Source organism: Branchiostoma floridae, chromosome 14 (genome assembly GCF_000003815.2).
Source record: "Branchiostoma floridae strain S238N-H82 chromosome 14, Bfl_VNyyK, whole genome shotgun sequence".
Lineage (NCBI taxonomy): Eukaryota > Metazoa > Chordata > Leptocardii > Amphioxiformes > Branchiostomatidae > Branchiostoma > Branchiostoma floridae.
The window spans coordinates 17,010,341-17,036,349 of record NC_049992.1 but is presented as its reverse complement, the minus strand read 5'-3'; the positions used below and the strand labels follow the sequence as shown (position 1 = coordinate 17,036,349).

Below are 26,009 nucleotides of genomic sequence, written 5' to 3'. Positions count from 1 at the left end.
TTGCGAGCAGCTTCCCTACCAGGGCCTGTACGGAAGACTAGTTCTGACCGCACATCTTTGTGGGTGTTGTCGCATCACGTGTACACTCTTCCTCCTCTTCCTACACATCAGAACTCTTGTCTCTCTCTTTTCCGTCGCTTCTCTGAAACGCCAGGGCGGACTCCTTCAGAATGGAAAGGTGAGTGATGAAATGCTGTTCAGCTAAGGACTAGCTAGTGAGAGGGTGGATTTAGCATTTGCATTACGCAAACCTGCACGTTTCATGCTATTAGTCGCTCGAAAGATTGATATGTTTGTATGAAAGTTAAGCTGGCGACTCTTACATGGGGGTAGGGGTGTAGGATCGCGACCGCGTCCAACTGATAATGAATTACTGGCGCGACACTTCGTGGGTTCTTCTTGACACTCTCATGTTAAAAACCTCCAGTTTTTGCCGCCAGTAATTGAGAAATCTAAGATTGATAATATCAATCATATTATGTTTAATTGTTTCTATGAAAGTTTAGCTAGCGAGTCTTACATGGGGGTAGGTGTAGGATCGCAATTGCGTCCCTCTATAATGCTGGCGCGACACTTCGAGGGTTCTTCTTGACACTAACATGTTAAAAACCACAGTTTTAGTCGCCAGTAATTGAGAGATCTAAGATTGATATGTTTTTATGAAAGTTTAGCTGACGAGTCTTACATGGGGGTAGGAGTGTAGGATCGAACCGTGTCCCCTTGAATTGCTGGCACGACACTTCGAGGGTTCTTCTTGACACTCTCATGTTTGAAAAAAGTGTACATGGTGTTTGCCATGGCTGACGGCAGCAATGAAAACCTGTGTCTGTGGGAATGATATGTAATGAAATCATGTGGGCGTTCTGTGAATGCCTGTCATCGCAAGGAGTTTTGGTGGGGAGCCCTTTATCTGTTTATACATTCTTCCTCCTCCGTCGTCTCTGACTCAACCGCCACAGTTAATCATCTCCTTTCCTTTGGCCCCGTAGTACTTGGTTTCGTTTACCTCTCACCCACTTTTATTGGAGGGTCTTTCATCGTAGGAATGGGCGCCATAGGATTTTCAAGTACGCTGTGATAGAACCAACTATTAACAAGAATCTGAGACCGTCTCTTTGATGAAAAGACTGATGAATTTCTAACATATTCACGACTATCCAAAGAATGACCTCTGTTTGTGGTCATCGTACGATGGACGTGGCCACGTTCTTACCTCGTCCACAGGCGTCGTTGACTTCCCGAAGTCCTTACACTGGTTGAACGGTGTGTCGTTTTCAAAGTCCTAGCCGCTTTTAAGGTCACTACCCAGACTTAGCGGGTATAATGGCTGCTTGAATAGAGTGTTCACCTTGTATTCGGTAGGTCGTGATTTTGATGCCGGCCCAGTCATACCAAAGACTTTTCAAAGTACATGTTTAGAAAAAAAAGGCACGTGCTGCTTTCTCTGCTTAGCACTCAGCACTAATGAGGAAGAGTATGGGAGTTAAACACACATCACTACCAGCGGACGTGTGGCTTGCTTGCACAAATGTGTGGCCCAAGGGCTACAGAAAGGAGATGTGCGCCACCCCTAAGCATCTGTTTCATATACACGGGTAACTTTAACCCAGACCCTGATTGACCAACCGATGGGTATAAGCATGAAATATTTGTGTTCTTCTTCAGTGACATAGACTTGAAAATGGAATGTAGGACTACCATCACATAAACAGAAAATACTCCGAGGTTTTCTGATACTGCAACGAGTGGGTCAATCGTGTAAAGGCCTCACTAGCTCTCACGAACTGACGTCGTTGTTAAAGGTCTAGTATGTAACATAAGGACAATATAGAAAGCAGATTTCCTACAATTCTACCATCTAAGTGTGATCAATACTATAGAATTGCATACCAATATTTAAGGAGGGAGGTTACAACATCATTACACCATACAAACGTGTTTAAAAGATGTGGCCTTACAAACCAGTGCACAGTACGTTGTTATGTTGGTTTTAGGAGGGTCTAGTTTGAGATTGTTTTAGAAACTTAACAGACGATATGCAGCTTTTTCACAGTTCAAAAACACCAAAAATACGAAACAATAATGCAAATATGCTAACAAGGTGCTGTACATATCAATCACATTGAGGTTTTGTACTGGAGATTATTTTCGGTGCCAAATGTTACATTAAGGACTTCTAAGAAGACGTCGTTAAAGTCTGGTTGAAACCAGAAAGCAGGTTTAGAAGGAACTCACTGTGTGTTGATGGATGTTTGGTTTAGTTTGGTTTGTTTAATTCGGATCTCCACTAGGGATAGATACGTCACTATCCTTGCCAGAGTCCGGATGAATGATGTAATTGTAATAGAGCCCATATCGACAACATTTGTTTAGAATGATTCTTGGGTAGGTTTCTTAGAAATTAACAGAAACTGATAAACATTTTGTAATTTTGCTGACGAGTATATGAGATAAGGAAGAACCAAGGGAAGATCACAGCTAATTAATGACCTGTCAAGTACATGTGGGAAGAATTTGATTTGTTTAGTCAGCACCCAGCTAAGAGATTAAAAGAAAGAACACCAGAGAGATCGGGTTCAGTTCAGAGAGGGGGGACACAGACACAGAGAGAGGATGTGAAAGCGAAGAATAAAGATCGTTTCTCGGCCATGCCGGGCAGATCTTGTCTGTGATCATTCTCTATGCCACCGGTCCCACTTACTTCTTTACATAATCACCGTATGGCTGGCACGAGACGGAGGTTCGCCAGGCCTCCGTCTGGGTGATTGTAGTGAATCACCACCACCCCCAGTGTGTACCATCGCACACCAGGGCACGCCCCTACTCTTTTTTTAAAGGCGTGGTGGGCTCTTTAACGTGGGTGGGGTGTGGGTCTCCCAGAACAAAGGACCCCCATTTTACGTCATTTTTATTGGTCATTTTTCAAATGTAAACCATTGGATCTTTGCTGTAATTGTCTTTACGTGGTGATGGTCTTAGATAAATGACTAGGCTTTGCCTACCTCGGAGTTAGTGCTAAATCGCCAGCCATGACACAAGACCACGCAATAGAGACCTCTAGCGAAAATTAGCCAAAATGCAGGGCAGCAAACCATGTGATGCTGGCTGAGTGGTTGGCTTTCCAAGGCCATCAAGCATTAGTTACTAACGTTATATTTCACTATATGAGTACGGTATAACTAGTATGTCTAACATAACGTTTAGCGTTACATAGATTATGACAATCATGGCCTCATTTGAGTAACGTTAGCAAAGAGAAAATGCCTTAAAAAATAATAGACAATTGCTAAGCCAATACTTCTATATTTTGGATGTAGAAGATAACTATGTAACTGATAATAAAGTTTACTCAAATGTTATCATTATTCGTAAGACCAATGAGGAATCTTACGAATACGTGACTTATAAGGGTTTGAAGAAGTTATGAGGTCACGGAACTTTTCCCTACTGTTCGTCGATCACTTCCTGTTCATTCTCACACACTGTTGCACACCCGACCTTGGTGCTGATCGCCATCCATTCACAGAAGACCATGCAGCAGAGGCCTCTAGCGACAATTAGCCAAACTGCAGGCCAACCTATCTGGTGATGCTGCTTTGCGTCCAGTGGATACCAGTAATGATTAGCGATGAGAACATTCACGGTTCTTGAAAAGTTCTTCCGTGACTGACAGTATGACAAGTCTGTCTTGTCACATGAATCTCCCCTACTCCTTTTCAAATTTTAGAAAGGTTCAATCATACTGCAATTACAGGTTCGCGGTAGCGGAGCCTGTTCTGTTTTTGCTGTCGTCTATGGGCGCCGCTATGTTGAATTTTAAGGTGGCCAATGGCCTGTCTTGTTTCCAGTGACATCACAACCTATCACAACCTGCACACTTACTTATTCATTATCTGCATGCATCACGATAGAATACATTAATTAATTACCTGATTACATCACTATTTCATCATTACATTCATTATGTACACTCATTACTCAGACCTGTGCTGAAGGGTGACCAGATTGGCAGCATATATAAAGGGACAAAGTTGATGTGTGATTTTGTTTGTGGTTTGGTTGATGTGCGATTTGGTTTCTCAATTGTTGTTAAAATTATATTAGATAACAATAATTGCATTTAAGTTCGTGGGGGGTTTAATTTCGTGTTAGCGGGAAAGTGGAGTGTTCGCACTGTAGTCACATACTGTAATGAAAAGATGTTTGCGTTGGTTTTAAGTTTGCAGTAAGACTGCCTCGCGAAAACCCCAAACATAAAACCACCGGGAACATATTTCTGCATTTACAGTAACTAATCTACAAGCAGATATGAGGGTCCCTGTTATTTTCTACTAGACAATGGTGGATTTAGACAATTTGAAGACAAAATATCATTGATTACAGATAACGCTTGTTCACCTTTATCCGAGGGTAACCTATATCCGTTGTTTGTAAGAAAATGCGTATTTAGGGGTATGAAGTCGACGGACGGTGGTTTCAAATCGGAACATTTTCAAAATATTGCAAATTTGACAACACTGTCCACAGACTTAATGCTCCTAAATATGCTGTTTTATAGACAACGGATAAAGGTCACCCCACGAATAAAGGTGAACTAGCGTTAATTGTTATAAGTCCCTTTTCACTCAATTTATCATGTAGCACGTTCTTTTATTCGAAGTCCATCAATAAACACAGAAAGGCAGTATCTACCTTGCCTCATACAGACTTTAAGAAAGGACAGTCAATACTGCCCAAGATAGCCAGCTAGGGGACCAATAGAATCTGCTCTATCATAGTATTTCTTAGTTACTATAGAGGGGGTTCTTGATTGGAAAGATTATCTAAGGGACTATCAAAAAGTGGTCACATTGGCCAGCTGTTCCTTTAGAGGTCTTTCGTCATAGATCTTGCGTCCCTACTTTATCACAATCATAGTATGTTAGGGCCATATATTTACCTCAAGGAAATGTCATGGAATGTTATATTTTCAGTAGCGTTTGTGTGTCTGTCTGTCTGTGTATCAACAAGATAACTCAAGAACGGCTGGGTGAATTGGTTTCATACTTGGTGTGTTGGTAGTGTGTGATAAAAGCTGGAAATGATTAGATTTTGGGTCCCCTAGCGGCTTCCCTTGGTACTGCAGCGCAACTTCCGGGTTTGCTATCTCGTGTTCTGAACAAGCTATGGTCGCGATTTGTGGGTGCCAGATAGCTCTTGTGCTCAGGAATAAGTGACATAAGTTTGGGCTCCCTAGCGGCTAGTTTTGGGATAGCAGGTGCATTTTTTGTCAAAAACTTCTGAAGACGATAACTCAAGAAGGGAACAACGGATTTACATGATTTTTGGTATGTAGGTACCTTAGACAATCTTGTACAAAATGACATACTTATTATGCAAAATATGAGTACATTTGCATAATTAATGAGAATATTCTATCAGTTTTTTTTCTATATATCTCTTGTCCCGGACGTGATATGGTCTTGACATTTAGGTGGCAGATAGCTTTCAGTGTCATGACAAATTGGGGCAAATTTCAGCCCCCATTTAACATTTGATTTCGTAACTACATGGGCGTTTTTGTCAAGACATTACAAAGAGGATATTGCAGAAAGGATTGACGGATTGGCATCATTTTAGGCATGCAGGTAGCTTGGGCAAAGATCTTCATAATGATATGCATGTTATGCAAATGAAGACTTAATTTGCATAATTAATGAGGACATTGTATTATTCCATTATTTGCAATAACTGGACTTCAATAAATGTAACACTTGTTAATTGTGATAGGTGGAATATAAGCAGGTACCAAATATGGTAATGAGAACTTATTTGCATAATCCATTTTAAAATTGCAAAACCGCTTAATGATTAATGATGAGAATTTCATAATTGTGAGATATGTACCTTAGTCAATGATGAACAACACCATGCATAAATCATGTTAATGTGTTAGTCAATTGCATTAAATTTACAAAAGCTCAAAATAATTCATGGAGCTATGAGGTCACCTAACTCTAGTTTTAACTAACAGTATAGGGTAGATAGTTTACCGCCAGACAAGGCTAGGTAAAAAAAAAAGGCCATCATACCAATTTGCTTATAACAGATATCTCGTTTTATTTGTAACGGTTTCAGTACAAGCCTTCATAACAATAGGACTCCTATTCTTGATACCAAAAATACAAATCTCTCTTAATAACATCTTCGTTTCCACATCAAAATGTAAGATCATCGTTCGTACAAGTTGATCAGTAGCTGAACTGCACATGCTTCATTCTTATTACAAGTATTCATTTCATACTGTCGGCTTTTCGAGTCCTAGTTACACATGACAATATTCTAGTATACAATATATGTACAACATACTCTTGTGACTTTAACATTATTTGAATATGTACAAAAAAAGTCTGAACATTTGAATATGTCCATAAATTTCCCATTATAGGAACGTCCTTCAAAAGTGCTACACATGTTTACAGAAACCTTACCATACAGAACACTAGGTTGTGTTAAGAATGGCAAAGTATACGTCTTTCTGATGAAAAGTCTCAAAATTTCTTCAAAAATATACCATCTAATCTATGGATCCTATTTTCTAGCTTCGCTTACTAGTACTTGTTCAATGGCCACTGAAAAATAACTGAGAAAGGATGAATTTTACTGAAAATTAAAACTGGCCACTTCAATCTGAAAAGACACTGAAAAAAAAATCAAAATTCATTTTAGGCTTTGTATTTTGACCTGTAACAGAATGTAGAGTTTCAATGTCAAATAAAAGGGCATGTTTCCGCTCTTCATTACAGCACCTTTTGTTTCATAATTTACATTTCAAGTATGACTTTGATTCCTTCTCAATCTTCAGGTGTTTCCAAATTCAACATTGACAGAGCTCATGGTAAATGTTTTCCTAATTCATCAGGATTTGCCTTATAAAAACAAAAAAGGTGACAGTAACGTTCTATTTTACCAAGCTCTACAGAGCAACGTCACTACATTTGGCAGTCCAAATTTGACTAGGCCAAAAACAAAATAGAAAAATGTTTGTAAAGTGTTCCCTTTTGACTGAACAGTACTCATTTGATAATCAGAAATCTCTCTTCAATTTCCCTTCATAAACAATACATGTTAGTTTTGTCCGAGGTACGTCACCTCACAGGTATAACACCATATAAAGACATATCAGCCTTGCTGAGAAACACTGTACCCTTCAAAAACCATAGGGGCAAGTAACAACACAATGCTACCAATTGAGATGACACTGTGTATCCATCATCTAATCATGCCACTCACGTTTGAAGTTAACAAAATTTTCAACAATTCAGGAAAAAATGGTACATCATCATTATCGACATCGCCAAATATCAGTGTTCACTGAAGTGGACCAACATTGTATTCCGCACTTAGTCAATAGTCTAACAATGATATAAATCAACATTTTGATCTGCTCTTCAACCCATTATCATTATTCTTTTTACATAAGGCCACAGCAAGTAAATTTCATGGATGACATCCTCTACTGACTCCAAATCTAATGAAAGAGTGCGGATTAAAAACAAGATCACTAGTGTCACGTTCAAAAGTACAATCAAGGATACCGAACAAGATATTTTCAAACTATTTTCTTAAGATTTGTTGAACATCACCAAGGGGATTTCTTTTTCTTTCTTTCCTTTCAAATTAAGAAAGAATCAGTCATCCATAGAATTCAAATGCTGTGGCTAAACTCGACTGAAAATACAAAGACCGCATGGACATGGCTTGTTACTGACACGAGCACTTGGAAAAAACCTTGGAATCAAACTTGAAATAACTTGATAGAAAAGTACAGGAAAAAGACTTGTCAAAATCTTTAAGATTATGCTTCAAATGCTAAATAAAGCTACAGTGTATCTTTTGGTGGCAACCAAGTACAACGGACTGTTAACTTTTTTTTTCTTTATTTTTTAAATTTTCTTTATAATCTTTGAGAGGAAAATTTAAAGACTTCTGTAAAGTGAAAATGTGGACTAAGAAGTGAAGATTTAACTTTGGACTTTACAAATCCCTGACGACATTGCACAAACATATAAGCCAGATGGCAGAGACCTATACAAATAATATTACATTTTTTTTCTATTTCTTATATATCTTTTTCTTTCTGTTGGAATCATAGAATTTAAATATTCCTGCAGTATATACAATAGAGTTCACCTTTTGTGCAAATATAACCTCTGCTTCATTAACAGATCATTCAGAGTCTTCCAACTTACACATATCACACAATCATCACACGACTTAAATACAATGTACATTAGTATCAATGGTATTCACATCTCTGGCAATTGTAGCCTTTCTTATCTTACAAAATAGACATCTTTTTAGAAAACGGAGAGTGGCCAGCACTGCAGGTGAAAAATGCCATGCAGTTTGCTTTATGGGGAAATCTACGCAAGGTGTCCCCTTTTACTTCAGCCAGCCCCTGCAAGTCTTAAGCCTAATACTCGACACCAAAACGTGTCCATTGTGTAGCCAAAGTACATGCAGAGACTTACCCTGCAGTCAGCCTTCTATATTTTACGAGCATTTTGAGTCATGTCCAATACGAGCTACACTGTGCGCACTACACAATGCCATTATAAGGCACTAAGGGTTTTTCTTTTTATAAAAAAGTTATTTCCTTTATTTTCGTAGATAGACTTCCTGTCGATAAGTGGTCTTTCATCCCATTTCTTCCACCCTGTCCGTAGAGAAATTGAAGTCAAAGAAATGCCTGATTATCCTAACATGGGCACGAAGCCTTGGCAGCAATTTGTCTTTGCAGTGATTCAGTTTCGAACATAGAGTTTGATCTGTATGTGGTAAAGGCTTGTATGGTACCTTTAACCTCCTTCCTACTGGGCTAGCCTTTTGGCAACAACTTTGTCTTACTTAGAAGGCTAGGTAGCAAGAAGAAGGTTAAAAAGATGGGTTTTCGAGAACTTCCTGAAATGTTGCTCGACGATAGCTTCTAGCTTATTTAGGACGGCTACAACTACAGGGGTGCTGGAATTCTTCAGGGACACCTTGCTAACCCAACAACGGAGGTCACCATTATCATTCCCCATCTCTCACACTACTACAAGTCACTGCTGGAGTTACTTGTGGTGGGGCTCGAATGTCTCTTTGGTGGTAATCTCTTCTCCACGGGGTACTCGTCGCTGTCCTTGCTGTTGTTGCTCTGCGACTTGTCGTCCGACTCCTTGATTGAGCTGGAGCTTCGCGACGACCTCCCGTTGCTGCCGTTGCTGTTGTCCCCCCAGTTGTCGCTGTCCTTGGCGGGGTTCCTCCCGATGTCCCCCTGGAGGTTGGCCATCTCTGTCTCTGACTTCTGCGAGCTGCAGGAGGAGGAGGGGAGGTTGGACTCCAGGACCGACTCCATGGTGGGGGAGATGACGGTCTGCACCGCCAGGTGCTTTCTGCTCGGCATTCTCTTCCGCTTCTTCGACAGACACTTGTCGATGGCCTCGTCACAAGCCTGTTGTAAAACACGAGTATTCCTTTTTAGAACATGCGTGTATGTCAGTACATGAGAAAATTTTGGGACTGAAAGGTTCTAGTGTACAACAACAGAGGACGTGTGTTAAACATCTCCCTTTTCTAGTCGGCAATGCACTATCTAGTTCATATACAATTTGACTGTAACCAATTGAGAAAATTTTGGGACTGAAACTTGGTAGAATGGAACGTTTCTAGTGTACAACAACATAGGACGTGTGTTAAACATCTCCCTTTTCTAGTCGGCAATGCACTATCTAGTTCATATACAAATTTGACTGTAACCAATTGATTGCTCTGTAAGGGGCTAGTTTTCGATAAACAGCCATCCAACAGATGTAAACAGAGGTGGCTAAACACCATATCACTTGCTAAAGTTGTTTCTAGTACTCATCACATCCAACTTAACAGAATTGGTATTACGACATTCAATAGAATCCAGATATTTTACATGTACTTTCTGATAGCCAACAACATCATTACTCGCATACTGGCAAAACTCTGTCTCGTATCAGCCATACAGTGATTTACATATACATCATTCACACAGACTCCAGGAAGAGTAGCGATGTATCAGTCACTAATAAAACAAAACATGAACTAGAATGAAGTGATGTACTCACAGCAATGTCAGGCATCTTCATTTTGCCCCAGCACAGTTTGACGTCCTCCAGCTCTCCCATCTGCTCTGCAGAGAAGGCCGGCTGATTTCTCTCCATGGATCGCAGCTTGTCTTGGTCCTGCTTCAGGACATCATCTATCTCTCTGTAAGAACACAACATTGTTTGTTAGAACTCTCTCTTGTTTCTTAGGATACAAGAAATATATCTTTAGGACATTGTCAATTTCTCTGTAAGAACACAACATTGTTTGCTAGGATACCTGTAATGTATCTTCAGAACATTGTCAATGTCTCTGTAGGAATTGCAACTTCGGGGTTAACATGAAAGGAAAGGGTCAAATTTCGTAGGGATATCAACAGCGATACTGACCTTCTCGGCAGCTGGTATGTCATCATGACCTTCTGGGTGGTGTTGGCCATCACGCGCCAGATAGGATCCTGTAGAGACGACAACAAGAACCTTTGTCAACACTCCGAACAGCTTATACATACATGTACCAAGCCATATAAGATTCCTGTCAAGACAAATCATAAACAACATGGCTTTTTGGAGTCCTTCAATCTTTTCTAGCAAACAGTTGGCTCTATCAGTTTATGTAGCCTTGATCAAAATACAAATCTAAGTCAAGCAATATATGAATCAACCTAACCATCACATTGTTGACAATTTATCTAATAACTAGAAGCTGCATGTTCTCTAAATCAGGTTGTTCCATGTCCAGCACATATAATGAAAGCAGCACACAAAGTGAAGGACAATAGCATGCAGATAGCACTATGAGTATGATGATAATCAAAACTTGTGTCTGACAGCTTACCTGTAGCACATATCTCTTGAAGTTCTCCCTCTCTCGACTCTCCATCTTTCTCTTCTGCTCCTGTGTGTTGGAGCCTTCTGAGGAGGTGAAGCTTGGGTCCGACCCTATGTCGGGTGTGCTGCTGTTCCCGTCGTTCGACTCCGCCAACAGCAAGTCCAACATCGAGCTGGTGTCCAAGCTGTTGTCGTCCTCCTTGTCCTTGACTGGTGCAGCCTTGCAGGCCTTCTTGACGGGCGCGAGACCCTCCTGGTCTGTTTGTAGCTTGCGGTGGGGAGACTGGTTACTGGCCGCCTGCACCGCTGTCTGCCGACTGCCGCCTTCCTGTAACTCCTGCTGCATGAGGTTCAGCTGCAGGGGACTGCTGCACTGGGAGCCCACGCGCTCCGATATCCCCGCCGTTGGGGCGGGAGGGGGGACGGACGTCGTCACGGGGTCAACGGCCGTGCTGCACGTTGCGACCAAGGGAGTCGGGTTCAGGCACTGCGCCGACACGTGCGACAGAGGGGCCTCCATCTGCACGGTCGGGGCGAAGGTCCCCGGGTCGGTGTTGATGTGGAGGGGCTGCATGCCCCCACCCTGGGGGAAGAGCGGGCGCTGCGGGACCTGCGTCCAGATGCTGCTGCCCTGCGGAATCTGCGTGGATGGCGTCGTTGGCACGGTGAAACCCCCCGCTGAGGAGAAGCCGTAGTGAGGGAAGAAGCCTGAGTACATGAAATTCTGCGCCATGGGCATCATGGGGACCGACCCCATCATTGGGGTTCCTGCTGGGGGCATGCCTCCCTGCATGAACTGGGGGACTGGCATGCCGAACGGCATCCCGAACATGCTCAAGTTCATTCCCATCTGGTTAGGGAACACCGGCACCTGCATCTGTCCCATGGGCATGCTCTGGTTCTGACTGGGGTTGTGGATGGGGACGAACATGTTCTGCGCCGTCTGCGCGTCCACCAGCGTGGTCTGCGGAGCGATGGAGGAGGAGTTGCTCATGCTCGTCCGATGGCGGGGGATGCCGTTGCTGATCTGACAGTGCTTGCTCAGCTTGTTGGTGACGGTCTCGTTCTCCGGCGTCAGGAGCTGGCGCTTGTGTCCGTGGCGGCGCTGGAAGGCGGGCAGGAGGAGGTGGTTGTACCCCTCCTTTAGCGCTTGTTCCACGTACGTCCGCTCCTGGTTGATGGTGTGCTGGCTGAGAATCTCCTGGGTCAGACCAACCTTCTGGTAGGGGGAGGGCGGGGGTAGGGGCTCGCCGACCTCCGAGTTGGTCTCGTTCTTGTCGCTGAAATCGTCGACGATGGGAATGTCTTCGCTGTGGGCGGGGTCCAGCGGGACGTGGGAGTCCTGGGACATGGGTGCCATTGTCATCACCGCACTACTGGTCGTGACGGCCACAGTTCTTGTCGATGTCTCAAGGGTGGTCATCACACCTGCTGGAAATGCAGTAAAGACATGGCATTTAATGAATGAATGAATGAAGACCTTTATTGCACATTTTTGCCCCACTGGGCTAAGTACAGGTCATATTGTAAGGATCATATTATATATGTAACAATGGAAACAATCATACACGTCTATATAAGCAGATATGCGTCTAATCTGTTCTAGGACATTCGACTTCCTCTCGCTTCTTGGTAATTGCATCAATGTAGCTAGCTTTATATTTGGTTAGAGTTGGTTTATCAAAAGCTATCAGGAATATAAATTTCTCTTATCCACAATTGCAAATAAGTAACCCTTTCCCTTCTGCCTAAACCAAGAAACAAAGAAAAATGGCCACCTCAGCTGGAGAAATGTTAATACAACAAGATAGTAGATGATTACAAAAATTCTTTTTTTCAGAAGCTGTGGTCAGAGGTAAGAGAGAAGGATGTAAAATCTGACCAAAGTGTCTCTGTTGAAGCCAAAACCTCTTTTTCTAACCCACTCATTGTTTGGAAGCCCGTGTTGTTGATTTTCCTGGTTAAATACGTCAATTTAAGCTTATAAAAGTACATTTTCAACAGTTTCATGTCATTTTGGGGACTGATGGTGTAATATTATTTTCCATCCCGACAAGCAAATTTCCTCCTGGGATGGAAGGATGGGTCCTTGAGACAACCCTTGGAACACACTGAAAGGTCTTCGTAGACATCTCCGTCCCAGTTTGCATACTTTCTTACAGTTTGGTTTGGTTTGGTTATATAGATCTCCATTAGTGACTGATATGTCACTATTCTTCGTGGAGTCCGGGTGATTTGTAGAGAATCACTAATTCCAGACGGAAGGATTTTGCACCATCGCACAACGCACCATCACACGTGTGGGGGTTCTTTAACGTGCCTGGGGTATGGCTCTCCCCACACAGTAACAACTAACTTGTCTGAAAGCCCAACCAACCTGTCTGAGAAGGCAGTTCCCTTTCAGGTAGAAGGTTGGAGGCCTCGGCCCCCCGCGGCAGCTCGGCAGCCTGCTGTACAGCATCCATGGCTGTGGTCAGGTCCTGCTCCTGCTGCTGGTCCTCCTCCATAGAGGAGTTGGAGAACACATCCGGACAGCTCAGAAGGTATCTGGAGAGAAAACAATGTGTTAATGAAGACTCATCTGTGTTGGTAAAATCCATAGTTACAAAGTTTGAGCTTTGCAATTTACATCAGACAACATTCGCCGTCCTTTCTTCAGTGACTGAGATGCTGTCTGAAACATCTAACCATTTACTAAATGTATCCAATACTTGAGTTACTAATGCACAAGAAGGATTTTTAAAAATCAATTGTGATCATGTAACAAGACCCAAAAGCTACTTGTATAGGACTTCATGAAAATTGCACTAGATTTTGTACCTGTGGATGTTTTGAGCGTAGTTGAGCTGCTCATAGTTGGGCAGAGCGGCTGGTTGGCTCGGAGAGTAGACATTAGATGACGAAGATGTTCCCTTGGCATCTTCTGCCTCCTTCCCCGTCTTGTCTGTCATCTTCTTCACCTTATCCACAAAGATCTGTTGCCCACGTGCCTTGAGGATGTGCATGTCCATACATTTTTCCTGAAGAGGGAACACAGAGAGAACTTCAAGTTAGCTACATTTTTTTTCTGACAAAACATCTCATGTTTCCTTCCTTTGAGACACTACAACTATTATACCTTCCAGCAGAAAGGCAATGCAAACATACATTGTAATATATAATAATACATGTCAAAGACCTTATTCAGTTTTAAGGATTTTATTTGTAATATGAAGCATGATGCCACATTGGAAAAATTGTAAATGCAAGTTCTTATTTTCAAGTACAACATTCTGTTTTCTTTTTCTTTGATATAGGATCTATATGTATTATCCATAGTCTTCGTGCAGTAGTGTTGTAGCTTGTTCTGGAACAAGCACACTTGAAGCTGTTGAAGTTGAACTTCCAGACCTGTAACCAAACAAATAAGGTACACCTTTCCCCATTTGTCTCTTTTTAACAGAATGATGATAGCAAACGAGAGAGTCTGACCTTTTCATTCCATGTCTAACAAATGTATGACGCATTTCACACAGACACAATGGACTTTTGCAGTAAAGGTTAGACGCAAATCAATTTGATTTGTTGATTCTCAGATTTTGAAATTGTGTTTGACTGGAAAAACATATTAAGCTTGCAGACCAAGTTTTATATCTTGTTGCACTCAATTCTGTAATGAATACAGTTCAATTGACATTTTCCTCCATTAACTATACCTTTATGCATCGGCTTCCGAAACTATAACCTTTAAATGTGTGAGAACAAAGGACACAGATTGATATAGTCTAATATATCCTTGCCTCCAACAGCAGCAACAAAGGGCATTTCAGACCTTTCTTCAATCCCAAACAAATACTTTCACTTCAATAGACATGTAGTCCATCAAGATAGACCTTTCATGTAATCCAACTGCACATTACTTCAGGAAGACATCTGACATACACCGTTGTTCTGTTTGATGAGGAGGCTTTAAGTAATCATGCAAGGGTCCCTAAGTGTACGTAAAAGCACTCTAAGGCTTTGTACTGAAGCTGTCTCTAAATCCCTTTCCGTCTTCCAATGTAGGTTTCTGCCATAGAGATTTGTCTTCCTTCTGCAAATTGCAAATTTATGTAACAGGAACAATATCCAACAAGATCTCATGTCTCTGTGATACATGTTTTGCTTTCAGTTGTCTTTTAGCTGTCTAGTTCAATTGCAGTTCATTAATAATTTACAAATAAGATTTAGATTGACATTACTTTTACAGTGTGTGTGTGAGTACATGTGTCCATTGATCATTTCCTGCCACTCTCTGGTGAGCATGACTTACTGTCTAGCAAATGGAAAATTCATGTTGCGAAAACACAAAACTTTTTCCTCCGTGAACTAGTGGCCTTCCATTGACCATGTTGGGAGCAGAGAATCTCCAACAAGGAGGTTGCTGAACAGACAGGTATCCCCAACATTGTGGAGGGGATAAAACGCAGCTGCTAGAAATGGCTAGGACATATTCTGCTTATGCATAAGAACAGACATCCACATGTCACCCTCAAATGGACTCCTGAAGGGAAGTGAAACTGAAGTAGGCCTCTAGGGACCTGGAGAAGGACTATAGAGGGGGAGATGAAGGCAGCACGGAAGACCTGGCCCGAGATCAGATGGATGGCCCAAGATAGGGAGGACTGGAGCATGTTTGTCAGTGCCTTATGCTCCACTTAAGGGAGCAAAGATAGGGTAAGGTAATTGACACCCTGACCTGAAATGTCTACCATTTTATGGTTGGCAATACTATAAATGCAGAAAAGTTTGTGGTGGTTTAACGTTTGCGGTTTTCGCGGTGGCCACTTCACCACGAATATAAAGTCACCGCAAACATTTTTCCATAGCAGTAAGAGACTACAGTGCATGGTGCTACAGCGAAATCAAAACCACCGCAAAACATCTTTTTCCCGCTACCGCGAAATTAAATCCCCACAAACTTAAATGCATTTACAGTACTTAGAATAATGTAGGTGTTGATTATTACCTGCACATCCACATCTTCAGCAAACTGGTCAGGGTTCTCCACAGTGGAGACCAGATGGTGATCGGGTGCTGCTAGTTGTGGGATTGTCGTCTGGAATACAGAGAATACATACGCTACAGTACAACTGCATTCCAAAATTGGTGAAGAATTGATGCTACACTTAAGAGTTGTCACTTCTGATATCGCTTGAAGAACAATGGGAAGACAGTGCTGCCACCAAGTCTTTGAATTAGATACTATGATGATCGTTTAATTCATACAGGAATAAGCTTGCTGTTACTTAGGTGCTCCCAAATTTCTTTGGTTTACTATGCCAACATAATCCGATATTGTCTTTGAGATTTTCATCATTTCTACAGAATGCAGAGTTGATCATCCATACTACAAGCCTCTCTTCCTTGAAGCTGGGAATTAATTGTAGATTATAAAATCCGAACTATAGGGTAACTGAGTGAAATTAGACATCCATGGCCAGGTGGCCATTGTTAAAGTTGTGTTACCATAATACATGAAATAGAGAAACTGGTCTCATAGAGAAAATATAGAGCTGTGCTCACCTGAAGTAACAGTTTGCAGATGGCCTGTTCCATAGCTGCGATGTCTTTTCTTATTGATGGGTGGCCGATCCACGCTTTGATTGGGTTTCTGAACACGTCGATTTCTTGTGGACCTCTGTAATAGAGCCAAGAACCAAATTTAAATCAAACAATATTCAAGTTTCAACACAACTTATAGGCCAATCATGAGTGATAAATGATAAATGTGCTTTCAGTATAAATGCGCTAAACAATACATAGATTAATGATTAATATTGGTGCAATTCCTGCAGGGTGATTTTTGGAAATCAGCACATCCATAAAAGGTACATATTTTCATATTGAAATCACATTGGTAAGCCAAAACCAATGGATGAGACTATAAAGGTAGATGGTAGATTCTATTGTCAGGATTGGGTCAATGAAACCACAAAAAAAGTTGGGAGGCAGAAACAAATCCCCCAGTCCAAATATAAAAAAACTGAACATCAGGACAAGATGGAAAAGAAGTGTTTTTGTTAGCTTAAAATGACACACTTTTACAACAAAAATTAATTACAGCATGGGTTCAATGAGTGTGACGGAAAAAAATTAAAGACGGAGACAGTTAGCCCTCTTTCAATCTATGTAGGTGGCAAACTATCGATATCACAACAACATCATGAATAGTCAAAATATCCAAAATTGGCTTGCACATGTACCGAGTGGACCTCAACACAAATAAATTCTTTTTATAGTCCACAGTCGGTAAAACAACAAGGCTAAGCCATCTGTTTACAAAGACAACGTCAAGTACCTTGTGACTCGGTGCTGTCCGATGACAAAGTCGATCTTCCGCGTCCACGGGTTAATGAAACTCGACCAGCTGGTTTCTATGGTAACCTCGTTGCCGTTTCGCACCAGTAGGCGGACGGGGCCCTCGTTGAACGTCTGTCCCATGGGGGTTTTCACAACTGTGAACAGTAACAACACATTGTGATGATTCTGTGCCACTACAATGAACCCCAGTTAAGTTAAGTGTGGGCAACTATTCTATTCATTATCCCACTTCAGGCTACAGTAATTTAATTTGTTGGTTGTTAATTTTTCTTCAAAAAGGCTTCAGTTGAATACAACATCAAAAAAAGCTTGAAGGCATATAACCATGTATTCTTCTGATTTTTCAATACCCATTTGCTATACTTTGATTACCTTGAGATATTGAAGAACCAGGAAAATGGATTTGGTTTAGCCATATGCATTATACACAATGCATGAAATGTACACCCACAAGATACACCCACATGCAACTATTCAATGACATGCATTTTGATGTATTCTGAAAAACTGAACAAGTTTGAATTTCCATTTCTTACCTTTTTCGTGCACGCTCAACATGATTGGCGCATCGTCCTGATTGATGAAGTCGAAGATGCATCGACCAATGAGATCTTGCGGAAGATACCCGGTCAGAGGGACAGCTCTGCATAGGGAAAATAATCAAGACAGTTCTAAGCACTGATTGGCTTCTGACAAAAGCAGAAATAAAATGAACACACCAACAAAAACAATATCGTTTTCCCCTACCGGGGAAATTAAATATCACAGACAAGGAATAATATGAAGGAACACATCTTGAATGCCTAAGGCCAGCACTATTACATCATAATCTTGATAATCACTTACAGAAAACATCCAATATTCGTAATAATGGACCTTGCCTACCTTGAGTCCACATCACTGAAGTTACAGGATGGAGTATGACAGCTGAGGAAAGTTCTCTTCTCAACAGGAACCTCCCCATCTTCTGTAGCAGGATACAACAAGTTCACACAGTGTTAAACATGCTTCTTTTGTAATTGATTGGTAGCATTCGAAACTTGGTCTTGACCTTGGTGCTAACTGATGGAGTGTTGTGAAGATGATGTGGATTTTGTTTATTCTGACTGGTTGGATGTTGTGAAAATTAAGTTCATTAATCTCTAGGAAAATATAATTATATGAGCCTTTTTATGGCATCATCTTTTTGGCTCTCTTTTTTTAAGTATGCATGCTCTCTTTCTCTGTCTTGCTCTTTGTCCAATGGTTAATAAATTAGGTCTGTTTTTTACTCTTACATTTCAATGATATTTTGAGTATTGAGAGGATGTCATCAATAAAATCAACTTCAAGATTGTATCGCCTAGCACTGAACAGTTTTTTTTAAATGTGAAAGGAAAAGGAAATAAAATTTTTCGGCGCTACTAGGTTTTCTAAGAATTTAGCTCAGAACATTACACTGTCCAAACACTTAGTCCCTCAATATAAGGCAACAGCTTATTTTCAAGGACTGCAAAATTAAGGAAATCCTGGCAAGAGTTTCTCTCCTGAATACAACATAAGCCTTCAAAACAAACATTCAGTGCCATCTCCTAGCAAAGTGTCCTACATGTATGTCTACCATTAAAAAAAAGTGTTGTTCAGGCCTTAAACTGAGCAAACACAAAAAAATTACCTTAAAAGTTTGTAAGCATTGTAAGAGACAGGGACCAACACTGACTGCCATGCATCTTTGCTGACCATTCTATTCAGGTCATGTGACATGGGCTTTGGGTCATTTTAACATGAGAAAAATCAGAGGACACTGAAAGCTTGTTGGTAAGCTCTCACCTTGTACCGAAAATAGCATGTACGCTTTTTTTTTTTACCTTTGTAAGCTGTCTTGACAGGAACAGCCAATGCCAGGCAGCAGAGAGCCGACTTCCCCTCTCCCTCGTTGGCCTTGGGCGGCATGACGACGCGGATCTTGCGCCCCGTCAGGCGGAATGGGGTGAAGTTGAGCTGGGCGGGCGGTTCGGCAGCCGCGGCAGGCTCTGTGTCGTGTCTGGGGTGGCAGAGCGGAGGGACAGACGGAGGCGCAGGAGGAGGACAGACGGAAAGGCAAGACAAGGAGGCAGGACATTTGTCTCAATATGGGGGACCACAATATGTACGGCTCTGAGAGAGTAATAATGTGGTCCACCGTTACGACTCACCACTGTAGACACTTAATACACAAGAACATGGTCATCGAGTGTGGTAACACAGATTTGACATGTGCTCGCCTGGCTTACTGACAAAAATGCCCAATATGAACACTAGTCCAAAACAGTTAAAGAATAAACTTAAAAAATACATGTCCTTTAGTTTTGTTTTTTAACTTCTTAGCAAAGTTTGCCAATTGTATTTACCAATAAAACTGGGTATTTCAATTTCTGGTTAAACATTTTGAATATACAACTATGGCAGCACATGTCGCAGGTACGTTGACACAGAGGGTGGCTTGTTCTCACAAATTTTTAACTTAACCGATCACATCATACAGTTCTATCTTAGACCTTACAGAATGATACAGTGCATGAGAAGTATTAATTCAGATTTACGGAATGCTTCCAGCTCATACGATGGGACGTGCCTGCACTAGCACCTAGGTATGCCCCCTTCTCTCCTAGAGGCTAGGGTAGGCAATCCCCACAGGATGAGACTGTACTTCTTCATAAAATAACAAGTACATGTTTTCGTCACAAGCCAGGAAAACCCGAAACACATAGAATCCCGTCTTCTTATGTTTGTTTCCAATCCAAATTCTGAACAGACTTCAAGAATCATATTTATGAAAGTCCTTCCACAATCTGATCTTTGTGAGAACAAAATAAGATGGCAACAACTGTGACACAGACTCAAGAAATCGATGGTGTAAACAATAGAGGGGTTGGCTGCTTCCACAGAAGGCATTGGAGGGTTTTTACTCCAAAAAGGAAAACTGTGAGGAGATACTGAGTGACAAAGAGGACGTCATCACACTTGCAAACATAAAAAACAGCTCCGCCTTTTTCCAGGCTGGCTTTGTTGCTCAAGGGAAAAGGGGAACATAGAAGGGGATTCATGGAAAAGATGTTGGAAATTACCAACAAATGTTGTGTGTGGGAAAATACTCCACAAATAGGATTGTAGGACTTTGCAGTGAGATACTCACAGACATAGGTGGACAGGAGGGTAGAAAATTTGGGTGTTGTTTCAAAAGATACGCAGAAGCACAAGTAAGTAAAGCTTGGCAACATTTTAAGACGTATCACTTCTGGTGATTCTATAATCATCACTGAAATTCTATAACAAAAAAATGTCTGTCAAAACATACTACTGTTAGCGAATTGGCATTAAAAGTTTGACAGTAAAGAAACATGTAAAAGTGTGACTTAACATGTACAGGCAAAGGAGTTTGTTTCCTTCTAATGTTGATATAAGGGACAAAAAAAGGTTGGACCATACCTGATGAAACAGTAGAAGGAGGAATTCTTCTTCCCCTCACTCAGTGCACCTGTATCCCCATCTGAGAGGAAAGGAAACATGTAATGTAAGCCCCCTCATCAATAAGAAAAAATTATTCACTGAGCAACCAATTGGCCAGATTGTCCTTATGTGACTGTGGTCATCTTGTACTCTTGTAAGTTTGACTCTTAACCCAACATTAACCATTTTGAACTTATGTATGCAAAAAGCGTGAATGAATTCCTGTACCCAATGTTATAGGTTTATAATTATATAAATTTCAGGCCATTTCGATTAAAACCTGAGCACAGAAGCCCAAAATATACATTTTTGGTCTAAAAATGCCCTCAAAAGTGCCATAAAATCAATTCTGAGCAGAACTTGAGATTCCTCCATATCTTTTCTTGTTTAGAATACATTCAACTGCATATGTCGATATGTCCAAATTTGGTGCTTTTAGACAAATTTGCACAATTTTTCAGCTATGCCCAGGGTTGGGCAAGTGAAAGTGCTGTTCGGGCAAGCGCATGACCTAACCCACTTGCCCGATCGGGCAAGTAAGATTTTTTCATCGATTGAGTGCAATTTTGATACACTATTTACAGTCATGACATCAAGCAATGGTCAACTGAACATGCATATACTAGTAACAGTGACATTTGAATTTTGGGCAAGTGAAAAATTGGTTCGGACAAGTACATTTTTTATGTGCTTGCCGATAGGACAAGTGAATTTTAGAAAACTTGTCCAACCCTGTATGCCGCTGGACTACAAGATAGAATCACACACCTCGAGTACATGTTGGCAGTCCACTTCGGCTCATCAAAGCCATGTGAGAGTAGAAGGTGGGGACGTCTTTTCTGGCCAGGAACGTGGCGAACTTACGCCCCTGCCAGTTCTGCGGGGTGTAGCCCAGAAGTTTCTCTATCATGTCCGACACGTGCAGCACTGTGCCATCCACTACCGACACCACCACAAGGAAGCTCTCCTGAAAAAATATCAATATTCACAACTTCATTATAATAACATGAGACATTTTGTTGCTTTCTATCTATTTCATGGAGACCAGAAGTGCAAGACTCAAGTTTTTGCACCTAACCACCTTAAAAGGTAGGTGCATAGAAAAAAATTGGGTGAAAACATAGACTTAAGTAGAATGTCAGCAAACTCTACACAAACATCTAAGTGCACTGGTGCACCCACAGTAAAAAAAAAGTGGTACACAGCTCTAATTTCAGGTGTCCAAGAATCATATATTTATGCAAAGATCATATATATATGGTGATAATATGCACCCTTAGTTTTGAGCCTCAAAGCCTTCATGAAAACTCAACTTAAAGACAGGGTGATGTAATGCTATTAAAATTCTCTCATCTCCAGGACCTGTGACATTTTGCCATCACCTTCATACTCTAGTTCAATGTCAAATACACTACAAAAAATGTATTCCATTTCAATGCCCTCCATTATGAAATGTTCCTTGATAGCGAAGACAATTATTAGCATGCAATTTGTGCACATTGTTGTACACAAGCCGGAAATGTACAGTAATGATGATGTAAGTACTGCAGTTCTAATGATGATTGCACACTCTTCACCCCAACTTACCATGTTCTGAAGAACCACGTTTTTGCTGAGCGTGCAGAGTGAATGGAGACTGTAGGTCGGGATGCTGTTGTCCTTGGCAGAGGGGTCTTCTTCCTCCTCAGGGAAGGGAAGATCAAAAGCATTCGAAGCTGTAGGTGAAGAGGATAACACGGTGAATACCAGTCCCTTTTAGTGCCTACTGGCACATAGGCAGCACGTTTTCTTGCTATTTCATCAACACGCAGTGCACAAAAATTCAAGCACACTTCGGAACAGTTTGAATTACTTTTCTGGGCAACTTTTTGGACGATAGGAAAAAACATTCAAGGACTGAACATGAAACAAGAATATCAAGTTACGTACAGCTGACTTTCTTGACACACTCGATGGCGTGCGTCAGGGCCGCGAGGGTGGACGGTTTCCCCTCTTTCCCGTCATTCAGCCCAGAGGAGGGCAGCATTGACTTCAGCTCTTGGATGGCAGCGACCAGCTTCTCACGGTTCTTGGCCTTCATTGACTGCTCGCTACTACTCGGGAAAACACAAATCAAAGGAAAGGGGTAAGATAAGTTACTGAAATTACTGGATTTATTCAAATCAGCAATGTTTGAACCACTGCGGAGTAAAAAGGACTTATTTTCAACTTTTTTTACCCTTCACATGAGCCTAAGGTTTTCGAGGGTCCAAGGTTTAGAGGAGGTCTTCCGTTACAGAGTTATTTACAACAATACAATAATTCACTTTAATTTTCATAATTGTATCCGGTAAGTCAGTCCATAGTTACTTGCTTGTATGTCGTAACATGTTCTCTAAAGTTACTACTGAGTTTTCGCCTCTTAAGTTTGGTCCTAAACTGTTCCATTGCATAGCACCTCAGTAGAAAATTGATTTCTACTCAGGAAATGACTCAACAAATTAATTTTTTGGTAGGAAGTAACAACAAATTAATCTTTTGGTAGGAAGTAACTCAACAATTTAATCTTTTGGTAGGAAGTAACTCAACAATTTAATCTTTTGGTAGGAAGTAACTCAACAATTTAATCTTTTGGTAGGAAGTAACTCAACGAATCAATTCATTCATTCAAATTGGAGAGGTTAATAAAAAATTGAATGGGCCTATCTTTACATCAACACTTAGAAAAGTATGGGTCTATCTTTACATCAACACTTAGAAAAGTATAGGTCTATCTTTACATCAACACTTAGAAAAGTATGGGTCTATCTTTACATCAACACTTAGAAAAGTATGGGTCTATCTTTACATCAACACTTAGAAAAGTATGGGTCTATCTTTACATCAACACTTAGAAAAGTATGGGTCTATCTTTACATCAACACTTAGAAAAGACACAAAGTATATCTCACCTGCAGCCACTTGTAGAGGGTTGGTCGTCATTACTGCTACCGCTGAGCATGCTCAAAGTGGCACTGAAACAAAATTTATAACACTTAAGTTAAGTGGCCAGTCAAGTAAATATGGTGCGTCAAACAGACACTCATTAAAGGGAGTGGAAGATACAACATGAACATATCTGGGAGCTTTGCCAATTCTACAAGCACCAACCTTTTAGAATCAGAGTTTTCTGAAGAGCCGTAGTTGGAGAGAGTGTTGGACCCCTGCTCTCCATTCTCGCTGTTCTCCACTTCCATTGGCTGCTCCGTGCCGCTGCCGCTCTTGCTATTGGACGAGCTTTTGGTGGAGCCTGTGACGGAAACGGCCATGTCGTCCGAGTGCTCCCCGTTGCTGCCGTTGCCGTTTGACGAGCCATTGCTGGCGGACTTCGAGTCCCAGTACTTATCCTTCTGCTTGTTGGCCTGCCCGCTTGTGGAAGGGGCGGCAACGTGGGACGGGGAAGCGGGCTTCTTCAGGAAGTAGTCCACTGTCTCCTTGTGTGCAGGGCTGCTGGTATTGCTGCTGCTGCTGGTGGTATTATCAGTAACGCCTGCGCTATGACCACCCAACTCCTTTCCATTGTCTGAAGGAGTAGGGGCCGGGAGGCTGGCTGGAGCTTTGATGGCCGGCACGAGGGACTGGTCCAGAGAGACTGTCTGTTCTGGATCTGTGTCCGGTGCCTGGCTGGTCCCGCCTTCGCTCATTGGTTCCTCTTGGTTACATGCCATGGGAAGAAAGATGTTTTCCAAGCTCAGACTGGGAACAAACCACAAACTGCCACCCACCGAGACGAAGTATCCTGCAGAGAACACAATTGGTAAACAACCATCAGAGAACAGAAAAACAGACAAGCAAGGGCTTTTCATCATAAAATTATGCATCGAATTGCAGTCATCAAACAAACTACGGAATCTCTTTGATTTCAAGATTAAGAAATATTTGCACTAAGCAGGTATTTGGCAATCATAACGCCGATACTAGTTATTATTTATCATTTTACCTCCAGGCAAATTCAACATCTCTGTATACTCTCTGGAAAGGCACAGAATTTTAACCTGCATTTGCATGCCAAACAGACTTCTATTTTTAGTACGTTTGTATTAATAGAGGGGACTCGATTTGATTTCCCGTCTCATTTGGCGGCTTTTAAAACCAGAGAGGGTGCTCAAAGTGACCATATTTAGTAATAGAACGTCACCCCTCCATCAGCAGCAAGTGCTAGTACTCAAGGTTGGAATGGATTCATCACGACTGTCCATCACAAATAGCGGTTGATGGCACGGCAACCAATGATGGCACGGCAAGTAGTGGCTCAACCAATGAGAAAGTGGCTGCATGTCTGCACCCAAAATTGGAGCTGAGTACCCAATTATTTTCTGTTGGTGCACTTATTTCACCCACAGGGGGCACCCAAATATTTTCTTAGGTTTATGTAGGCAAAGATATCAAAGTATACTAGTATACATCATATTCTTGACATCCAAGCATTAGAAAGATAATAAAAATGTCCGTCATGGTACTTCTTTTTTTTTGTGCACCCAATTTATTAAGCTGGGTGCACCAGTGCACCTAATCCCAAAAATGAATTTCGAGCCCTGATTCTGTGTAGTGGTTTGGACAGTAGATTCTTGCTTTTGAAACCTTTGTGTTCTGTCCCAAGCAGGTCACTCAAGTTTCCTCAAACCACAGGTTGTCACCTCAAACTAAGCAGCTGGCTCGTCATTGTTCTCAAAAAAGTCCGAAACCAAACACTTAATTCTACCCGCTGTAACCGTAGACATTTCTTGCATGTGGTCTATCCCTCCTTTCTATTGTGTAGAGATGCAACTTGAAGTCCACTCGTGAAAACGAGTACAAACGTACCAAGTTTCAGCCAGAGACTTCTCTGACAATGAACAATATGTATCATTGCCACACAGAATATTTAGAAATAACTTTGTAGTAAAAATGCACTGTCGGCCTGTATGATATCCAACATTGGGTACGGCAAAAAAGGACAGACTGACATGAATAACAAGGTGCAGCAAGAATTCCTTACGGGCACGGATAAAACTACTGTGTATGGAATGAAAGGAATTTAATTCTCTGTAGCAGGGAGAAAGTTGAAACATTTGCCCCGGGCAAAACAGCAACACAATCAAACACAAATTGTCTATCCTCCATGAATCTATAATAGCTGCGCAGCTCAAAGGCCCGAGAATTTACACATGAAACACTTGCTGATCCCAGCGCAGACCTGATGTGCATAATATATGTGCGTATGCGCCGTACGTCACACGTTATATAAGCTGTCCTTTTGGGCTACATTAGGGA

At 41.5% G+C, this 26,009-nt stretch overlaps 1 protein-coding gene across 2 annotated transcripts in view; it reads right to left on the bottom strand.

Moving 5' to 3' along the window:
* Positions 1 to 6,074: 6,074 nt before the first annotated feature.
* LOC118430260 (period circadian protein homolog 1-like) overlaps positions 6,075 to 26,009 on the bottom strand; it is a 29,044-nt gene continuing 9,109 nt past the window's right edge. For both annotated transcript variants that reach the window (XM_035840984.1, XM_035840983.1), the window contains exons 2-19: positions 23,868 to 24,495; positions 23,669 to 23,731; positions 22,668 to 22,831; positions 22,326 to 22,453; positions 21,507 to 21,705; positions 20,718 to 20,778; positions 19,118 to 19,293; positions 18,156 to 18,237; positions 17,807 to 17,913; positions 17,248 to 17,404; positions 16,473 to 16,587; positions 15,916 to 16,005; positions 13,749 to 13,948; positions 13,306 to 13,475; positions 10,936 to 12,359; positions 10,488 to 10,555; positions 10,119 to 10,260; positions 6,075 to 9,475 (exon numbers count right to left, since the gene is read on the bottom strand). In XM_035840984.1, coding sequence (XP_035696877.1) covers positions 9,077 to 9,475; positions 10,119 to 10,260; positions 10,488 to 10,555; positions 10,936 to 12,359; positions 13,306 to 13,475; positions 13,749 to 13,948; positions 15,916 to 16,005; positions 16,473 to 16,587; positions 17,248 to 17,404; positions 17,807 to 17,913; positions 18,156 to 18,237; positions 19,118 to 19,293; positions 20,718 to 20,778; positions 21,507 to 21,705; positions 22,326 to 22,453; positions 22,668 to 22,831; positions 23,669 to 23,731; positions 23,868 to 24,424 — 4,302 coding nt within the window. In that variant the 5' untranslated portion in view covers positions 24,425 to 24,495 and the 3' untranslated portion in view covers positions 6,075 to 9,076. The remainder of the gene's footprint in view (positions 9,476 to 10,118; positions 10,261 to 10,487; positions 10,556 to 10,935; positions 12,360 to 13,305; positions 13,476 to 13,748; positions 13,949 to 15,915; positions 16,006 to 16,472; positions 16,588 to 17,247; positions 17,405 to 17,806; positions 17,914 to 18,155; positions 18,238 to 19,117; positions 19,294 to 20,717; positions 20,779 to 21,506; positions 21,706 to 22,325; positions 22,454 to 22,667; positions 22,832 to 23,668; positions 23,732 to 23,867; positions 24,496 to 26,009) is intronic.